Source organism: Nerophis lumbriciformis, linkage group LG06 (assembly GCF_033978685.3).
Source record: "Nerophis lumbriciformis linkage group LG06, RoL_Nlum_v2.1, whole genome shotgun sequence".
Classification (NCBI taxonomy): Eukaryota; Metazoa; Chordata; class Actinopteri; order Syngnathiformes; family Syngnathidae; genus Nerophis; species Nerophis lumbriciformis.
In genome coordinates this window covers 10640951-10660823 of record NC_084553.2, presented here as the reverse complement: position 1 = coordinate 10660823, position 19873 = coordinate 10640951, and the positions used below count along the sequence as shown (strand labels likewise).

General features: G+C 28.9%; 1 protein-coding gene across 1 annotated transcript in view; it reads left to right on the top strand.

The window, feature by feature from the left end:
* LOC133608258 (aminopeptidase Ey-like) overlaps positions 1-19873 on the top strand; it is a 67199-nt gene that overhangs the window by 36613 nt on the left and 10713 nt on the right. The window contains exons 10-14 of the mRNA XM_061963466.1: positions 7545-7717; positions 7800-7876; positions 10634-10767; positions 10840-10895; positions 10968-11115. Coding sequence (XP_061819450.1) covers positions 7545-7717; positions 7800-7876; positions 10634-10767; positions 10840-10895; positions 10968-11115 — 588 coding nt within the window. The remainder of the gene's footprint in view (positions 1-7544; positions 7718-7799; positions 7877-10633; positions 10768-10839; positions 10896-10967; positions 11116-19873) is intronic.

Genomic DNA, 19873 nt, shown 5'->3' with positions numbered 1-19873 from the left:
AAAAAGTAATATAGTGAGTTTTGGACAACAAAAAGTAACAGTGAGTTTTGGACAAAAACAAGTAATATAGTGAGTTTTGGACAAAAAAGTAATATAGTGAGTTTTGGACAAAAAAAAGTAATAAAACGAGTTTGGGACAAAAAAGTAATATAGTGAGTTTTGGACCAAAAAAAGTAATATAGTGAGTTTTGGACAAAAAAAATTAATAAAATGAGTTTGGGACAAAAAAGTAATATAGTGAGTTTTGGACAACAAAAAGTAACATAGTGAGTTTTGGACAAAAACAAGTAATATAGTGAGTTTTGGACAAAAAAGTAATATAGTGAGTTTTGGACAACAAAAAGTAACATAGTGAGTTTTGGACAAAAACAAGTAATATAGTGAGTTTTGGACAAAAAAGTAATATAGTGAGTTTTGGACAAAAAAAGTAATAAAACGAGTTTGGGACAAAAAAGTAATATAGTGAGTTTTGGACCAAAAAAAGTAATATAGTGAGTTTTGGACCAAAAAAAAGTAATAAAATGAGTTTGGGACAAAAAAGTAATATAGTGAGTTTTGGACCCAAAAAAAATAATATAGTGAGTTTTGGACAAAAAAAATTAATATAGTGAGTTTTGGACAAAAAAGTAATATAGTGAGTTTTGGACAAAAAAAGGAATATACTGAGTTTGGGACAAAAAAGGAATATACTGAGTTTGGGACCAAAAAAAGTAATATAGTGAGTTTTGGACAAAAACAAATTAATATAGTGAGTTTTAGACAAAAAAAGGAATATAGTGAGTTTTGGACAAAAACAAGTAATATAGTGAGTTTTGGACAAAAATGTAATATTGTGAGTTTTGGACAAAAATAGGAATATAGTGAGTTTTGGACAAAAAAGTAATAAAATGAGTTTGGGACAAAAAAGTAATATAGTGAGTTTTGGACAAAAACAAGTAATATAGTGAGTTTTGGACAAAAATGTAATATTGTGAGTTTTGGACAAAAATAGGAATATAGTGAGTTTTGGACAAAAAAGTAATATAGTGAGTTTGGGACCAAAAAAAGTAATAAAATGAAATTGGGACAAAAAAGTAATATAGTGAGTTTTGGACCCAAAAAAGTAATATAGTGAGTTTTGGACAAAAAAAGTAATATAGTGAGTTTTGGACAAAAAAAAGTAATACAATGAGTTTGGGACAAAAAAGTAATATAGTGAGTTTTGGACAAAAAAGTAATACAGTGAGTTTTGGACAAAAAAGTAATATAGTGAGTTTTGGACAAAAAGTAATGCAGTGAGTTTTGGACAAAAAAAGTAATATAGTGAGTTTTGGACAAAAAGTAATGCAGTGAGTTTTGGACCAAAAAAAAGTAATAAAATGAGTTTGGGACAAAAAAGTAATATAGTGAGTTTTGGACAAAAAAAAATACTACAGTGAGTTTTGGACAAAAAAGTAATATAGTGAGTTTTGGACCAAAAAATAATAATATAGTGAGTTTTGGACAAAAAAAATTAATATAGTGAGTTTTGGACAAAAAAGTAATATAGTGAGTTTTGGACAAAAAAAATGAATATACTGAGTTTGGGACAAAAAAGTAATATAGTGAGTTTGGGACCAAAAAAAGTAATATAGTGAGTTTTGGAGAAAAAATAATTAATATAGTGAGTTTTAGACAAAAAAGTAATATAGTGAGTTTTGGACAAAAAAAAGTAATATAGTAAGTTTTGGACACAAAAAAGTAATATAGTGAGTTTTGGACAAAAACAAGTAATATAGTGAGTTTTGGAAAAAAATGTAATATAGCGAGTTTTGGACAAAAAAGTAATATAGTGAGTTTTGGACAAAAAAAAAAGGAATAAACTGAGTTTAGGACAAACAAGTAATATACTGAGTTGTGGACCAAAAAAGTAATATAGTGAGTTTTGTACAAAAAAAGTGATATAGTGAGTTTTGGACAAAAACAAGTAATAAAGTGAGTTTTGGACAAAAATGTAATATTGTGAGTTTTGGACAAAAATAGGAATATAGTGAGTTTTGGACAAAAAAGTAATAAAATGAGTTTGGGACAAAAAAGTAATATAGTGAGTTTTGGACAAAAACAAGTAATATAGTGAGTTTTGGACAAAAATGTAATATTGTGAGTTTTGGACAAAAATAGGAATATAGTGAGTTTTGGACAAAAAAGTAATATAGTGAGTTTGGGACCAAAAAAAGTAATAAAATGAAATTGGGACAAAAAAGTAATATAGTGAGTTTTGGACCAAAAAAAGTAATATAGTGAGTTTTGGACAAAAAAAGTAATATAGTGAGTTTTGGACAAAAAAAAGTAATACAATGAGTTTGGGACAAAAAAGTAATATAGTGAGTTTTGGACAAAAAAAAGTAATATAGTGAGTTTTGGACAAAAACAAGTAATATAGTGAGTTTTGGACAAAAATGTAACATAGTGAGCTTTGGACAAAAAAAGTAATATAGTGAGTTTTGTTCAAAAAAGTAATATAGTGAGTTTTGGACAAAAAAGTAATAAAATGAGTTTGGGACAAAAAAGTAATATAGTGAGTTTTGGACAAAAAAAGTAATATAGTGAGTTTTGTACAAAAAAGGTAATATAGTGAGTTTTGGACAAAAACAAGTAATATAGTGAGTTTTGGACAAAAATGTAATATAGTGAGTTTTGGACAAAAAAGTAATATAGTGCGTTTTGGACAAAAATGTAATATAGTGAGTTTTGGACAAAAAAGTAATATAGTGAGTTTTGGACAAACAAGTAATAAAATGAGTTTGGGACAAAAAAGTAATATAGTGAGTTTTGGACAAAAACAAGTAATATAGTAAGTTTTGGACAAAAAAGGAATATTGTGAGTTTTGGACAAAAAAAGGAATATAGTGAGTTTTGGACAAAAAGTAATATAGTGAGTTTGGGACAAAAAAAGTAATAAAATTAGTTTGGGCCAAAAAAGTAATATAGTGAGTTTTGGACCAAAAAAAGTAATATAGTGAGTTTTGGACAAAAAAAGTAATATAGTGAGTTTTGGACAAAAAAGTAATATAGTGAATTTTGGACAAAAAAAATGTAATAAAATGAGTTTGGGACAAAAAAGTAATATAGTGAGTTTTGGACAAAAAAAAATACTACAGTGAGTTTTGGACAAAAAAGTAATATAGTGAGTTTTGGACCAAAAAATAATAATATATTGAGTTTTGGACAAAAAAAATTAATATAGTGAGTTTTGGACAAAAAAGTAATATAGTGAGTTTTGGACAAAAAAAATGAATATACTGAGTTTGGGACAAAAAAGTAATATAGTGAGTTTGGGACCAAAAAAAGTAATATAGTGAGTTTTGGAGAAAAAATAATTAATATAGTGAGTTTTAGACAAAAAAGTAATATAGTGAGTTTTGGACAAAAAAAAGTAATATAGCGAGTTTTGGACACAAAAAAAGTAATATAGTGAGTTTTGGACAAAAAAAGTAATATAGTAAGTTTTGGACACAAAAAAAGTAATATAGTGAGTTTTGGACAAAAACAAGTAATATAGTGAGTTTTGGACCAAAACAAGTAATATACTGAGTTTTGGACAAAAAAAGTAATATAGTGAGTTTTGGACAAAAAAAGTAATATAGTGAGTTTTGTACAAAAAAAGTAATATAGTGAGTTTTGGACAAAAACAAGTAATATAGTGAGTTTTGGACAAAAATGTAATATAGTGAGTTTTGGACAAAAAAAGTAATATAGTGAGTTTTGGACAAAAAAGTAATATCAATCAATCAATCAATCAATCTTTATTTATATAGCCCTAAATCACAAGTGTCTCAAAGGGCTGCACAAGCCACAACGACATCCTCGTTACAAAAAAAGTAATATAGTGAGTTTTGGACAAAAACAAGTAATATAGCGAGTTTTGGACAAAAAAAGTAATATAGTGAGTTTTGGACAAAAAAAAGGAATAAACTGAGTTTAGGACAAACAAGTAATATAGTGAGTTTTGGACCAAAACAAGTAATATACTGAGTTTTGGACAAAAAAAGTAATATAGTGAGTTTTGTACAAAAAAAGTAATATACTGAGTTTTGGACAAAAAAAAGTAATATAGTGAGTTTTGTACAAAAAAAGTAATATAGTGAATTTTGGACCAAAAAAAGTAATAAAATGAGTTTGGGACAAAAAAGTAATATAGTGAGTTTTGGACAAAAAAAAGTAATATAGTGAGTTTTGGACAAAAACAAGTAATATAGTGAGTTTTGGACAAAAATGTAACATAGTGAGCTTTGGACAAAAAAGTAATAAAATGAGTTTGGGACAAAAAAGTAATATAGTGAGTTTTGGACAAAAAAGTAATAAAATGAGTTTGGGACAAAAAAGTAATATAGTGAGTTTTGGACAAAAAAAGTAATATAGTGAGTTTTGTACAAAAAAAGTAATATAGTGAGTTTTGGACAAAAACAAGTAATATAGTGAGTTTTGGACAAAAATGTAATATAGTGAGTTTTGGACAAAAAAGTAATATAGTGAGTTTTGGACAAACAAGTAATAAAATGAGTTTGGAACAAAAAAAGTAATATAGTGAGTTTTGGACAAAAACAAGTAATATAGTAAGTTTTGGACAAAAATTGAATATTGTGAGTTTTGGACAAAAAAAGGAATATAGTGAGTTTTGGACAAAAAGTAATATAGTGGGTTTGGGACAAAAAAAAAGTAATGAAATGAGTTTGGGACAAAAAAGTAATATAGTGAGTTTTGGACCAAAAAAAGTAATATAATGAGTTTTGGACAAAAAAAGTAATATAGTGAGTTTTGGACAAAAAAGTAATATAGTGAATTTTGGACAAAAAAAGTAATAAAATGAGTTTGGGACAAAAAAGTAATATAGTGAGTTTTGGACAAAAACAAGTAATATAGTGAGTTTTGGACAAAAATGTAACATAGTGAGTTTTGGACAAAAAAGTAATATAGTGAGTTTTGGACAAAAAAGTAATATAGTGAGTTTTGGACAAAAAAAGGAATAAAATGAGTTTGGGACAAAAAAGTTATATAGTGAGTTTTGGACAAAAAAAAAGTAATATAGTGAGTTTTGGACAAAAAAAATTAATATAGTGAGTTTTGGACAAAAAAGTAATATATCGTGAGTTTTGGACAAAAAAAGTAATACAGTGAGTTTTGGACAAAAACAAGTAATATAGTGAGTTTTGGACAAAAATGTAATATAGTGAGTTTTGGACAAAAAAGGAATATAGCGAGTTTTGGACAAAAAAAAGTAATAAAATGAGTTTGGGACAAAAAAGTAATATAGTGAGTTTTGGACCAAAAAAAGTAATATAGTGAGTTTTGGACAAAAAAATAATAATATAGTGAGTTTTGCACAAAAAAATCTTATATTGAGTTTTGGACAAAAACAAGTATTTTAGTGAGTTTTGGACAAAGAAAAGTAATACAATGAGTTTTGGACAAAAAAGTGATAACATGAGTTTTGAATAAAAACAATAATATAATAAGTTTGGGGAAAAAATAATATAGTGAGTTTTGGACAAAAAAAGTAATAAAATGTGTTTAGGACAAAAAAAGAATATGATGAGTTTTGGACAAAAAGTAATATTGTGAGTTTTAGACAAAAAAGTAATAAAATGAGTTTAGGACAAAAAAAGTAATAAAATGAGTTTAGGACAAAACAAGTAAAAAAGAAAAAATAATTTTGGGCAAAGAAAGTCATAAATTGAGTTTAGGACAAACAAAGTCATAAAATTAGTTTTGGACAAAAAAAAGTAATATAGTGAATTTTGGACAAAAAAAGTAATACAATGAGTTTAGGACAAAAAAAGTAATAAAATTAGTTTAGTTCAAAAAAAGTAAAAAAAATAGTTTTGGGCAAAGAAAGTCAAAGAAAGTCATAAAATGAGTTTAGGACAAACAAAGTCATAGAATGAGTTTTGGACAAAAAAAAGTAATATAGTGAGTTTTGGACAAAAAAAGTGATAAAATGAGTTTAGGACAAAAAAGTGATAAAATGAGTTTTGGACAAAAAAAAGTAATATAGTGAGTTTTGGCCAAAAAAAGTAATAAAATGAGTTTAGGACAAAAAAAAGTATAAAAAAAATAAAAAAAAAGGTTTTGGGCAAAAATTTATATAGTGAGTTTTGGACAAAAAAAAGTAATGAAATGAGTTTAGGACAAAACAAAGTAATACAATGAGTTTAGGACAAAAAAAGTAAATAAAAATGTGTTTTGGGCAAAAAGTAATATAGTGAGTTTTGGACAAAAAAAGTCATAAAGTGAGTTTTGGACAAAAAAAGTAAAAAAAAAAAAAAAAAAGGTTTTGGGCAAAAATTAATATAGTGAGTTTTGGACAAAAAAAAGTAATAAAATGAGTCTAGGACAAAACAAAGTAATACAATGAGTTTAGGACAAAAAAATTAAATGAAAATGTGTTTTGGGCAAAAAGTAATATAGTGAGTTTTGGACAAAAAGTAATTTAGGTTCAGAAACCGTAAGGCGCCAACTTCAGGTTTACTCCTTAGATATTACACTTAATAATAATAATAATAATAATAATAATTCATCAGGAGATGTCTATTCTGCAGAAAAAAATTCATGTTTTTTTCGGAAGAAAAATATTCTAAGTAAAAAACAAGAAGTTTTGACCAAAAATATCTCCAAATTCATAAATGCTGAATGACACCCATACAAATATCTTTTTATGACACGCTAATGTTGCAATTATTAGATTGAATTCAGTCTCAGATCCTTATAGTGCAGACTTCATGTGTAATCCTAAAATAATACACATCATTATAATAATAATGCACAATAAGATGTGGAAAAAAATTGCCTATTTTTTTTTAACAAAAACCTGTTCTTGGTAAAAAAAAAAATGTCAACCAAAAATATCCCCCAAATGCTGATTAAGGCGTATAAAAATGTATTTTTATGACACGCTAGATGCAATTATTAGATTAGATTCAGTTCCAGATGCTTATAGTGCAGACTTCATGTTTAATTCTTACATAATGCACCTACAAATAATAACAATAATAATAATAATAATAATAATAATAATAATAATGCACAATGAGATGTTTTCTGCAGAAAAAATGTTATAGGTAAAAACTGTTTTTTTCTACCAAAAAAAAAAGCTGAATAACGCATATAAAAATGTTTACTTATGACACGCTAATAACACCTGGATTATGTTGCTGCACTGAAGAGCCATTGTACGCTACACTGGCTCACTCCTCCCCCTTTAAACACTAACCAAAATATATTACTCTGAGGTGTGTACCTGAATTTTTTTGGTTTGAAATGCTAGCATGCTAACGTTAGCATCCATCAAGTACCAAAATACGACTGAGGTGTAAACCTACAAAATTAGCTAAAAAACAAAAACAAAAGCTAGCATAGCATGCTAACAAGCATCAATCATCAAGTAAGAACATATTTAACGGAATTGACGCTGAGGTGTGTACCTGCAAAGTTAGCATAAAATTAGCATGCTAATATTAGAATGCTAACGATTGTGTTGTATAATAATATTAATAATGTGAATATTTCCCTTCTGGTCTTGTAACGAGGCGGTAGAGAAAGCCGGCCTGACTCTGCCTCACTCAGTGGAGGCCATCATGAATCGCTGGATCCTCCAGATGGGCTTCCCTGTGGTCACCATCGACACCCAGACCGGGACTCTCTTCCAGGGACACTTCTTGTTGGACCCCGACACGGAGGTGAAGAGACCTTCGGAGTTCAAGTAAGGGGAGACTTCATGCGTCTTGTCATACACGTCATATTGTGATGAGTGTACGTCACCATGCGTTTGTGTGTCCCTTCAGTTACGAGTGGTTTGTTCCCGTTACGTGGATGAAAAATGGCGAGGTTGCTAGCCAGTACTGGCTTCTCAATAAGAGCGGTAGGCTATTTCATGAGGAAATGAGGAGGAAAAGTTTGCCATACTTCTAAGAGGGCGCCAAGTATCGAAAGTCATGATTTTTAGATTTAAACTAATACAATTTGCAAAACTTCTAACATAAAAGTTTAGCCTAGTTTAGAGAGGTTAGCATACTTCTAAGAGGGCGCCAAAGTATCAAAATCAATGATTTTTAGGTTTAAACAAACAAAATTAGCTAAAATGCTAGCATACAATGTTAGCATGCTAAGTTGAGATGAGTTAGCATACTTCTAAGATGGTGCGAGGTATCAAAATCCATGATTTTTTAGGTTTAAACGAACAAAATTAGCTAGAAGCTAACAGAAATTGTTAGCATGCTAACGCAAGAATAGTTAGTATACTTCTAAGATGGCGCCAAGTATCAAAAGCTATGATATTTGGGTATAAATGAACAAAATCAGCTACAATTCTAGCATAAAATGTTAGCATGCTAGGGTAGGATGAGTTAGCATACTTCTAAGATGGTGCCAAGTATCGATAGCCTTGATATTTCAGTTTAAAAGAACAACTTTAACTAAAATGCTAGCAAAACATTTTAGCATGCTAATGTATGATGAGTTGGTATACTTCTAAGATGATGCTAAGTATCAACAGTCATGATATTTCAGTTTAAAAAAACAACATTAACTAAAATACTAGCATAAAATGCTAGCATGCTAATGTAGGTTGAGTTGGCATATTTTTAAGATGGTGCCAAAGTATCAAAATCAATGATTTTTAGGTTTAAGCAAACAAAATTAGCTAAAGTGCTGGTATAAATCGTTAGCATGCTAATGTAAGAACAGGTTAACATACTTCTATCTAGAATTTGCTAAAATGCTAGCATGTTAAAGTAGGATGAGTAAGCATACTTCTAAGATGGTGCCAAGTATCAACAGTCATGATATTTAGGTTTAAACAAACAAAATTAGCTAAAGTGCTGGTATAAATCGTTAGCATGCTAATGTAAGAACAGGTTAACATACTTCTATCTAGAATTTGCTAAAATGCTAGCATGTTAAAGTAGGATGAGTAAGCATACTTCTAAGATGGTGCCAAGTATCAACAGTCATGATATTTAGGTTTAAACAAACAAAATTAGCTAAAGTGCTAGCATACATTGTTAGCATGCTAACGTAAAAAAAAGGTTAACATACTTCGATCTAGAATTTGCTAAAATGCTAGCATGCTAACGTAGGATGAGTAAGCATACTTCTAGGATGGTGCCCAGTATCAACAGTCATGATATTTAGGTTTTAAAAAATATATATATCTAAAGTGCTAGCATAAATCGCTAGAATGCTAACGTAAAAAAGGTTAACATACTTCTATCTAGAATTTGCTAAAATGCTAGCTTGCTAACGTAGGATGAGTAAGCATACTTCTAAGATGGTGCCAAGTATCAACAGTCATGATATTTAGGTTTTAAAAAATATATATATCATAAGTGCTAGCATAAATCGTTAGCATGCTAACGTAAAAAAGGTTAACATACTTCTATCTAGAATTTGCTAAAATGCTAGCATGCTAACGTAGGATGAGTAAGCATACTTCTAGGATGGTGCCAAGTATCAACAGTCATGATATTTAGGTTTAAAAATATATATATATCTAAAGTGCTAGCATAAGTTGTTAGCATGCTAACGTAAAAAAGGTTCACATACTTCTATCTAGAATTTGCTCAAATGCTAGCATGCTAAAGTAGGATGAGTAAGCATACTTCTAAGATGGTGCCAAGTATCAACAGTCATGATATTTAGGTTTAAACAAACAAAATTAGCTAAAGTGCTAGCATAAATCGTTAGCATGCTAACGTAAAAAAAGGTTAACATACTTCTATCTAGAATTTGCTAAAATGCTAGCATGCTAAAGTAGGATGAGTAAGCATACTTCTAAGATGGTGCCAAGTATCAACAGTCATGATATTTAGGTTTAAACAAACAAAATTAGCTAAAGTGCTAGCATACATTGTTAGCATGCTAACATAAAAAAAGGTTAACATACTTCGATCTAGAATTTGCTAAAATGCTAGCATGCTAACGTAGGATGAGTAAGCATACTTCTAGGATGGTGCCAAGTATCAACAGTCATGATATTTAGGTTTAAACAAACAAAATTAGCTAAAGTGCTAGCAAAAATCATTAGCATGCTAACGTGAAAAAAGGTTAACATACTTCTATCTAGAATTTGCTAAAATGCTAGCATGCTAAAGTAGGATGAGTAAGCATACTTCTAAGATGGTGCCAAGTATCAACAGTCATGATTTTTAGGTTTAAACAAACAAAATTAGCTAAAGTGCTAGCAAAAATCATTAGCATGGTAACGTAAAAAAAGGTTAACATACTTCTATCTAGAATTTGCTAAAATGCTAGCATGCTAACGTAGGATGAGTAAGCATACTTCTAAGATGGTGCCAAGTATCAACAGTCATGATATTTAGGTTTAAACAAACAAAATTAGCTAAAGTGCTAGCATAAATCGTTAGCATGCTAACGTAAAAAAAGGTTAACATACTTCTATCTAGAATTTGCTCAAATGCTAGCATGCTAAAGTAGGATGAGTAAGCATACTTCTAAGATGGTGCCAAGTATCAACAGTCATGATATTTCGGTTTAAACAAACAAAATTAGCTAAAGTGCTAGCAAAAATCATTAGCATGCTAACGTAAAAAAAAGTTAACATACTTCTATCTAGAATTTGCTGAAATGCCAGCGGTGTTATTGTGTGCATGACCACCAGACACAAACCCGGCCATGGCTCTGGGTCCTGATGAGTGGCTGCTGGCCAACATCAACATGGTGGGCTTCTACAGGGTCAACTACGACGCTCACAACTGGGAGCGCCTCCTGGCCAAGCTGGACTCGCAGCATCAGGTGCGACTCTCCGACCAGGCGGTGGCGCTACCTACCCCAAACCATTTTGACTGAATGTTTATCTCCTTGCAGGACATTCCAGTCATCAACCGAGCGCAGATAATCGATGATGCTTTCAACCTGGCCAGGTCCATCACGCTCACTCTACAGCAGCCTGGAGTCATGTGGACTAAAGTCTGCTTTCTCCTCCTTTGTTGCAGAGCCAAGATGGTGGACCTGACTCTGGCTCTCAGCACCACCAGGTTCCTTCATAGAGAAGTGGAGTACATGCCCTGGCAGGTGGCTCTGAAACACCTGCAACACTTCCACCTCAGGTTGGACCGCACTGACGCCTTTGGACCCATGCAGGTTTGTCATGGCACTTGCGTCTTAAATTCATGCATTTTCTTATGGAGTTCTTAACCAAAATACATGTTACTTGCTTCTTAAATTCATACATTTTCTTATGGAGTTCTTAACTAAAATACATGTTACTTGCTTCTTAAATTCATACATTTTCTTATGGAGTTCTTAACTAAAATACATGTTACTTGCTTCTTAAATTCATACATTTTCTTATGGAGTTCTTAACTAAAATACATGTTACTTGCTTCTTAAATTCATACATTTTCTTATGGAGTTCTTAACCAAAGTACATGTCGCTTGCTTCTTAAATTCATGCATTTCCTTATGGAGTTCTTAACTAAAATATATGTCACTTGCTACTTAAATTCAAGCATTTTCTTATGGAGTTCTTAACCAAAATACATGTTACTTTCTTCTAAAATTCATACATTTTGGTTCTTAACCAAAATACATGTCACTTGCTTCTTAAATTCATACATTTTCTTATGGAGTTCTTAACCAAAATACATGTCACTTGCTTCTTAAATTCATACATTTTCTTATGGAGTTCTTAACTAAAATACATGTCACTTGCTTCTTAAATTCATGCATTTCCTTATGGAGTTCTTAACTAAAATATATGTTACTTGCTTCTTAAATTCATGCATTTTCTTATGGAGTTCTTAACTAAAATACATGTTACTTGCTTCTTAAATTCATACATTTTCTTATGGAGTTCTTAATCAAAATACATGTTACTTGCTTCTTAAATTCATGCATTTTCTTATGGAGTTCTTAACTAAAATACATGTTACTTGATTCTTAAATTCATGCATTTTCTTATAGTTCTTAACCAAAATACATGTCACTTGCTTCTTAAATTCATGCATTTTCTTATGGAGTTCTTAACCAAAATACATGTCACTTGCTTCTTAAATTCATGCATTTTCTTATGGAGTTCTTAACTAAAATACACGTTACTTGCTTCTTAAATTCATGCATTTTCTTATGGAGTTCTTAACTAAAATACATGTCACTTGCTTCTTAAATTCATGCATTTTTTTGTTGAGTTCTTAACTAAAATACATGTTACTTGCTTCTTAAATTCATACATTTTTTTATGGAGTTCTTAATCAAAATACATGTTACTTGCTTCTTAAATTCATGCATTTTCTTATGGAGTTCTTAACTAAAATACACGTTACTTGCTTCTAAAATTCATGCATTTTTTTTATGGAGTTCTCAACTAAAATACATGTTACTTGCTTCTTAAATTCATGCATTTTCTTATGCAGTTCTTAATTAAAATACATGTTACTTGCTTCTTAAATTCATGCATTTTCTTATGGAATTCTTAACCAAAATACATGTTACTTGCTTCTTAAATTCATGCATTTTCTTATGGAGTTCTTAACCAAAATACATGTCACTTGCTTCTTAAATTCATGCATTTCCTTATGGAGTTCTTAACTAAAATATATATTACTTTCTTCTTAAATTCATACATTTTAGTTCTTAACCAAAATACATGTCACTTGCATCTTAAATTCATACATTTTCTTATGGCCTTAACCAAAATACATGTCACTTGCTTCTTAAATTCATGCATTTTCTTATGGAGTTCTTAACCAAAATACACGTCACTTGCTTCTTAAATTCAAGCATTTTCTTATGGAGTTCTTAACCAAAGTACATGTCACTTGCGTCTTAAATTCATGCATTTTCTTATGGAGTTCTTAACTAAAATATATGTTACTTGCTTCTTAAATTCATGCATTTTCTTATGGAGTTCTTAACCAAAATACATGTCACTTGCTTCTAAAATTCATGCATTTTTTTATGGAGTTCTCAACTAAAATACATGTTACTTGCTTCTTAAATTCATGCATTTTCTTATGCAGTTCTTAACTAAAATACATGTTACTTGCTTCTTAAATTCATGCATTTCCTTATGGAGTTCTTAACTAAAATACACGTTACTTTCTTCTTAAATTCATACATTTTAGTTCTTAACCAAAATACATGTCACTTGCTTCTTAAATTCATGCATTTCCTTACGGAGTTCTTAACTAAAATATATGTTACTTGCTTCTTAAATTCATGCATTTTCTTATGGAGTTCTTAACCAAAATACATGTTACTTGCTTCTTAAATTCATACATTTTCTTATGGAGTTCTTAACAAAATACTTGTTACTTGCTTCTTAAATTCATACATTTTCTTATGGAGTTCTTAACCAAAATACATGTCACTTGCTTCTTAAATTCATGCATTTTCTTATGGAGTTCTTAACTACAATACACGTTACTTTCTTCTTAAATTCATACATTTTAGTTCTTAACCAAAATACATGTCACTTGCTTCTTAAATTCATACATTTTCTTATGGAGTTCTTAACCAAAATACATGTTACTTTCTTCTTAAATTCATACATTTTAGTTCTTAACCAAAATACACATCGCTTGCTTCTTAAATTCATACATTTTCTTATGGAGTTCTTAACAAAATACTTGTTACTTGCTTCTTAAATTCATACATTTTCTTATGGAGTTCTTAACCAAAATACATGTCACTTGCTTCTTAAATTCATACATTTTCTTATGGAGTTCTTAACCAAAATACATGTTACTTTCTTCTTAAATACATACATTTTAGTTCTTAACCAAAATACATGTCACTTGCTTCTTAAATTCATGCATTTCCTTATGGAGTTCTTAACTAAAATATATGTTACTTGCTTCTTAAATTCATGCATTTTCTTATGGAGTTCTTAACCAAAATACATGTTACTTGCTTCTTAAATTCATACATTTTCTTATGGAGTTCTTAACAAAATACTTGTTACTTGCTTCTTAAATTCATACATTTTCTTATGGAGTTCTTAACCAAAATACATGTCACTTGCTTCTTAAATTCATGCATTTTCTTATGGAGTTCTTAACTACAATACACGTTACTTTCTTCTTAAATTCATACATTTTAGTTCTTAACCAAAATACATGTCACTTGCTTCTTAAATTCATACATTTTCTTATGGAGTTCTTAACCAAAATACATGTTACTTTCTTCTTAAATTCATACATTTTAGTTCTTAACCAAAATACATGTCACTTGCTTCTTAAATTCATACATTTTCTTATGGAGTTCTTAACCAAAATACATGTTACTTTCTTCTTAAATTCATACATTTTAGTTCTTAACCAAAATACACATCGCTTGCTTCTTAAATTCATACATTTTCTTATGCAGTTCTTAACTAAAATACACGTTACTTGCTTCTTAAATTCATACATTTTCTTATGGAGTTCTTAACTAAAATACACGTTACTTTCTTCTTAAATTCATACAATTTTTTATGGAGTTCTTAACCAAAATACTTGTTACTTGCTTCTTAAATTCATACATTTTCTGATGGAGTTCTTAACCAAAATACATGTTACTTGCTTCTTAAATTCATGCATTTTCTTATGGAGTTCTTAACCAAAATACATGTCACTTGCTTCTTAAATTCATGCATTTTCTTATGGAGTTCTTAACTACAATACACGTTACTTTCTTCTTAAATTCATACATTTTAGTTCTTAACCAAAATACATGTCACTTGCTTCTTAAATTCATACATTTTCTTATGGAGTTCTTAACTACAATACACGTTACTTTCTTCTTAAATTCATACATTTTAGTTCTTAACCAAAATACATGTCACTTGCTTCTTAAATTCATGCATTTTCTTATGGAGTTCTTAACTACAATACACGTTACTTTCTTCTTAAATTCATACATTTTAGTTCTTAACCAAAATACATGTCACTTGCTTCTTAAATTCATACATTTTCTTATGGAGTTCTTAACCAAAATACATGTTACTTTCTTCTTAAATTCATACATTTTAGTTCTTAACCAAAATACACGTCGCTTGCTTCTTAAATTCATACATTTTCTTATGCAGTTCTTAACTAAAATACACGTTACTTGCTTCTTAAATTCATACATTTTCTTATGGAGTTCTTAACTAAAATACACGTTACTTTCTTCTTAAATTCATACATTTTAGTTCTTAACCAAAATACATGTCACTTGCTTCTTAAATTCATACATTTTCTTATGGAGTTCTTAATCAAAATACATGTTACTTACTTCTTAAATTCATGCATTTTCTTATGGAGTTCTTAACTAAAATACACGTTACTTTCTTCTTAAATTCATACATTTTAGTTCTTAACCAAAATACATGTCACTTGCTTCTTAAATTCATACATTTTCTTATGGAGTTCTTAATCAAAATACATGTTACTTACTTCTTAAATTCATGCATTTTCTTATGGAGTTCTTAACTAAAATACACGTTACTTTCTTCTTAAATTCATACATTTTAGTTCTTAACCAAAATACATGTTACTTGCTTCTTAAATTCATACATTTTCTTATGGAGTTCTTAACCAAAATACTTGTTACTTGCTTCTTAAATTCATACATTTTCTTATGGAGTTCTTAACTAAAATACACGTTACTTTCTTCTTAAATTCATACATTTTAGTTCTTAACCAAAATACATGTCACTTGCTTCTTAAATTCATACTTTTTCTTATGGAGTTCTTAACCAAAATACTTGTTACTTGCTTCTTAAATTCATACATTTTCTTATGGAGTTCTTAACTAAAATACACGCTACTTGCTTCTTAAATTCATACATTTTAGTTCTTAACCAAAATACATTTCACTTGCTTCTTAAATTCATGCATTTCCTTATGGAGTTCTTAACTAAAATACATGTCACTTGCTTCTTAAATTCATGCATTTTCTTATGGAGTTCTTAACTAAAATATATGTTACTTGCTTCTTAAATTCATGCATTTTCTGATGGAGTTCTTTACTAAAATACATGTCACTTGCTTCTTAAATTCATGCATTTCCTTATGGAGTTCTTAACTAAAATATATGTTACTTGCTTCTTAAATTCATGCATTTTCTTATGGAGTTCTTAACTAAAATATATGTTACTTGCTTCTTAAATTCATGCATTTTCTTATGGAGTTCTTAACTAAAATACACGTCACTTGCTTCTTAAATTCATGCATTTTCTTATGGAGTTCTTAACTAAAATATATGTTACTTGCTTCTTAAATTCATGCATTTTCTTAAGGAGTTCTTAACCAAAATACATGTCACTTGCTTCTTAAATTCATGCATTTTCTTATGGAGTTCTTTACTAAAATATATGTTACTTGCTTCTTAAATTCATGCATTTTCTTATGGAGTTCTTAACTAAAATATATGTTTCTTGTTTCTTAAATTCATGCATTTTCTTATGGAGTTCTTAACCAAAATACACGTCACTTGCTTCTTAAATTCATGCATTTCCTTATGGAGTTCTTAACTAAAACATATGTTACTTATTTCTTAAATTCATGCATTTTCTTATGGAGTTCTTAACTAAAATATATGTTACTTGCTTCTTAAATTCATGCATTTTCTTATGGAGTCCTTAACTAAAATACACGTCACTTGCTTCTTAAATTCATGCATTTCCTTATGGAGTTCTGAACCAAAATACATGTCACTTGCTTCTTAAATTCATGCATTTTCTTATGGAGTTCTTTACTAAAATATATGTTACTTGCTTCTTAAATTCATACATTTTCTTATGGAGTTCTTAACTAAAATACACGTTACTTTCTTCTTAAATTCATACAATTTTTTATGGAGTTCTTAACCAAAATACTTGTTACTTGCTTCTTAAATTCATACATTTTCTGATGGAGTTCTTAACCAAAATACCTGTTACTTGCTTCTTAAATTCATGCATTTTCTTATGGAGTTCTTAACCAAAATACATGTCACTTGCTTCTTAAATTCATGCATTTTCTTATGGAGTTCTTAACTACAATACACGTTACTTTCTTCTTAAATTCATACATTTTAGTTCTTAACCAAAATACATGTCACTTGCTTCTTAAATTCATACATTTTCTTATGGAGTTCTTAACCAAAATACATGTTACTTTCTTCTTAAATTCATACATTTTAGTTCTTAACCAAAATACACGTCGCTTGCTTCTTAAATTCATACATTTTCTTATGCAGTTCTTAACTAAAATACACGTTACTTGCTTCTTAAATTCATACATTTTCTTATGGAGTTCTTAACTAAAATACACGTTACTTTCTTCTTAAATTCATACAATTTTTTATGGAGTTCTTAACCAAAATACTTGTTACTTGCTTCTTAAATTCATACATTTTCTGATGGAGTTCTTAACCAAAATACATGTCACTTGCTTCTTAAATGCATGCATTTTCTTATGGAGTTCTTAACTACAATACACGTTACTTTCTTCTTAAATTCATACATTTTAGTTCTTAACCAAAATACATGTCACTTGCTTCTTAAATTCATACATTTTCTTATGGAGTTCTTAATCAAAATACATGTTACTTACTTCTTAAATTCATGCATTTTCTTATGGAGTTCTTAACTAAAATACATGTTACTTGCTTCTTAAATTCATACATTTTCTTATGGAGTTCTTAACCAAAATACTTCTTACTTGCTTCTTAAATTCATACATTTTCTTATGGAGTTCTTAACTAAAATACACGCTACTTGCTTCTTAAATTCATACATTTTAGTTCTTAACCAAAATACATTTCACTTGCTTCTTAAATTCATGCATTTTCTTATGGAGTTCTTAACTAAAATATATGTTACTTGCTTCTTAAATTCATGCATTTTCTTATGGAGTTCTTAACTAAAATACACGTCACTTGCTTCTTAAATTCATGCATTTTCTTATGGAGTTCTTAACTAAAATATATGTTACTTGCTTCTTAAATTCATGCATTTTCTTAAGGAGTTCTTAACCAAAATACATGTCACTTGCTTCTTAAATTCATGCATTTTCTTATGGAGTTCTTTACTAAAATATATGTTACTTGCTTCTTAAATTCATGCATTTTCTTATGGAGTTCTTAACTAAAATATATGTTTCTTGTTTCTTAAATTCATGCATTTTCTTATGGAGTTCTTAACCAAAATACACGTCACTTGCTTCTTAAATTCATGCATTTCCTTATGGAGTTCTTAACTAAAACATATGTTACTTATTTCTTAAATTCATGCATTTTCTTATGGAGTTCTTAACTAAAACATATGTTACTTGCTTCTTAAATTCATGTATTTTCTTATGGAGTTCTTAACTAAAATATATGTTACTTGCTTCTTAAATTCATGCATTTTCTTATGGAGTCCTTAACTAAAATACACGTCACTTGCTTCTTAAATTCATGCATTTCCTTATGGAGTTCTTTACTAAAATACACGTCACTTGCTTCTTAAATTCATGCATTTTCTTATGGAGTTCTTAACTAAAATATATGTTACTTGCTTCTTAAATTCATGCATTTTCTTAAGGAGTTCTTAACCAAAATACATGTCACTTGCTTCTTAAATTCATGCATTTTCTTATGGAGTTCTTTACTAAAATATATGTTACTTGCTTCTTAAATTCATGCATTTTCTTATGGAGTTCTTAACTAAAACACATGTTACTTGCTTCTTAAATTCATGCATTTTCTTATGGAGTTCTTAACTAAAATACATGTTACTTGCTTCTTAAATTCATACATTTTCTTATGGAGTTCTTAACCAAAATACATGTCACTTGCTTCTTAAATTCATGCATTTTCTGATGGAGTTCTTAACTAAAATACATGTCACTTGCTTCTAAAATTCATGCATTTTCTTATGGAGTTCTTAACCAAAATACATGTCACTTGCTTCTTAAATTCAAGCATTTTCTTATGGAGTTCTTAACCAAAATACATGTCGCTTCTTAAATTCATGCATTTCCTTATGGAGTTCTTATTTAAAATACATGTCACTTGCTTCTTAAATTCATACATTTTCTTATGGAGTTCTTAACCAAAGTACATGTCACTTGCGTCTTAAATTCATGCATTTTCTTATGGAGTTCTTAACTAAAATACATGTTTCTTGCTTCTTAAATGTGTACATTTTCTAATGGAGTTCTTAACCAAAATACATGTTACTTGCTTCTTAAATTCATACATTTTAGTTCTTAACCAAAATACATGTCACTTGCTTCTTAAATTCATACATTTTCTTATGGAGTTCTTAACTAAAATACACGTTACTTTCTTCTTAAATTCATACATTTTAGTTCTTAACCAAAATACATGTCACTTGCTTCTTAAATTCATACATTTTCTTATGGAGTTCTTAATCAAAATACATGTTACTTGCTTCTTAAATTCATGCATTTTCTTATGGAGTTCTTAACCAAAATACATGTAATTTGCTTCTTAAATTCACACATTTTCTTATGGAGTTCTTAACCAAAATACATGTTACTTGCTTCTTAAATTCATGCATTTTCTTATGGAGTTCTTAACTACAATACAGGTTACTTTCTTCTTAAATTCATACATTTTAGTTCTTAACCAAAATACATGTCACTTGCTTCTTAAATTCATACATTTTCTTATGAAGTTCTTAACTACAATACACGTCACTTTCTTCTTAAATTCATACATTTTAGTTCTTAACCAAAATACATGTCACTTGCTTCTTAAATTCATACATTTTCTTATGGAGTTCTTAACTAAAATACACGTTACTTTCTTCTTAAATTCATACAATTTTTTATGGAGTTCTTAACAAAATACATGTCACTTGCTTCTTAAATTCATACATTTTCTTATGAAGTTCTTAACCAAAACACATGTTACTTGCTTCTTAAATTCATGCATTTTCTTATGGAGT